A 937-nucleotide genomic window follows, 5' to 3' on the forward strand; every position below is an offset into this window, starting at 1 on the left:
GTGTGTGTACATATACCTGCACTAGTAATCCTGCAAAGAATACATGTATCTCAACTTATCATAATGCACTCACATGTTTCTGAATGAGGTGCTTTCATTTCTTCTTTTCGTAATCTAACTTTCTCCCCAGCAGATCATTGGCTCTCCAACTGATAAAGCTACCTGTGATTCTACTTACAAAAACTCTGTGGATTTTGCATGCATATAATTGTGTGGGTGACTGTGTGGAAGTGTACTTGCATGTGTAACTGTATGCATTAGGAAATATGTTTGCAAAATGAAAAGAGGGAGCAAGAAAGAGAAGTAGAGAATGAGAGAGAAGTTATGATCTATTTGTACTCAAATAAGTGGTGGATGAATATCCACAGTTTACAAAATAGTACTTTTATTTGCGATGGGTAACACTACTTATTGTATCCACAGTGTCAATCGAAGATGCAGGCGGGCGTGTCGGAAAGCTGTAAAATCACAAGCATTTTACTGGCTCATCATTGTTCTTGTCTTCCTCAACACTGCAGTCCTGGCCAGTGAGCACTATCGGCAACCTGACTGGCTTAGCAAGTTCCAAGGTACCTTTATGGTTATATTCTATATCTTCCTCATGTTTATTATTTGTTTAAGTCATTATGCTGTTCTGGTAAAAGTGAATTGCACTGATATTTAGAGTACAAGCCCAAGAGGACTTTTAAATTAAAATCCAAAATTTTCTTTGATGGGGCTTTTTTTTAAAAATCAAACTTTTATTTTATTTGAAATTTAAAGGGACATTATCCCTGGCCCCTTGTAATATCTGATACCCCATTAAAAAACCATAAAACTTTATTTCGTTTTATCCCAAATCTTTTTTTCGGGTGCTTTTTTCCCATGTGAAATGTTGTTAAAGATGTACAGTTTAGGCTTCCAAGAAATTTTATGTCCCAAAAATATTTTTTCACAC

General features: G+C 35.6%; 1 protein-coding gene across 1 annotated transcript in view; it reads left to right on the forward strand.

Moving 5' to 3' along the window:
• Window positions 1-937, forward strand: part of LOC119592950 (muscle calcium channel subunit alpha-1-like) — a gene marked incomplete at its 5' end in the record, with an annotated part of 130,968 nt that overhangs the window by 35,643 nt on the left and 94,388 nt on the right. The window contains 3 exon segments of the mRNA XM_037941842.1: window positions 424-569; window positions 665-670; window positions 834-900. Of these exon segments, the coding sequence (XP_037797770.1) occupies window positions 424-569; window positions 665-670; window positions 834-900 (219 nt within the window).

This window comes from Penaeus monodon, chromosome 31 (assembly GCF_015228065.2).
Source record: "Penaeus monodon isolate SGIC_2016 chromosome 31, NSTDA_Pmon_1, whole genome shotgun sequence".
Taxonomy (NCBI): domain Eukaryota; kingdom Metazoa; phylum Arthropoda; class Malacostraca; order Decapoda; family Penaeidae; genus Penaeus; species Penaeus monodon.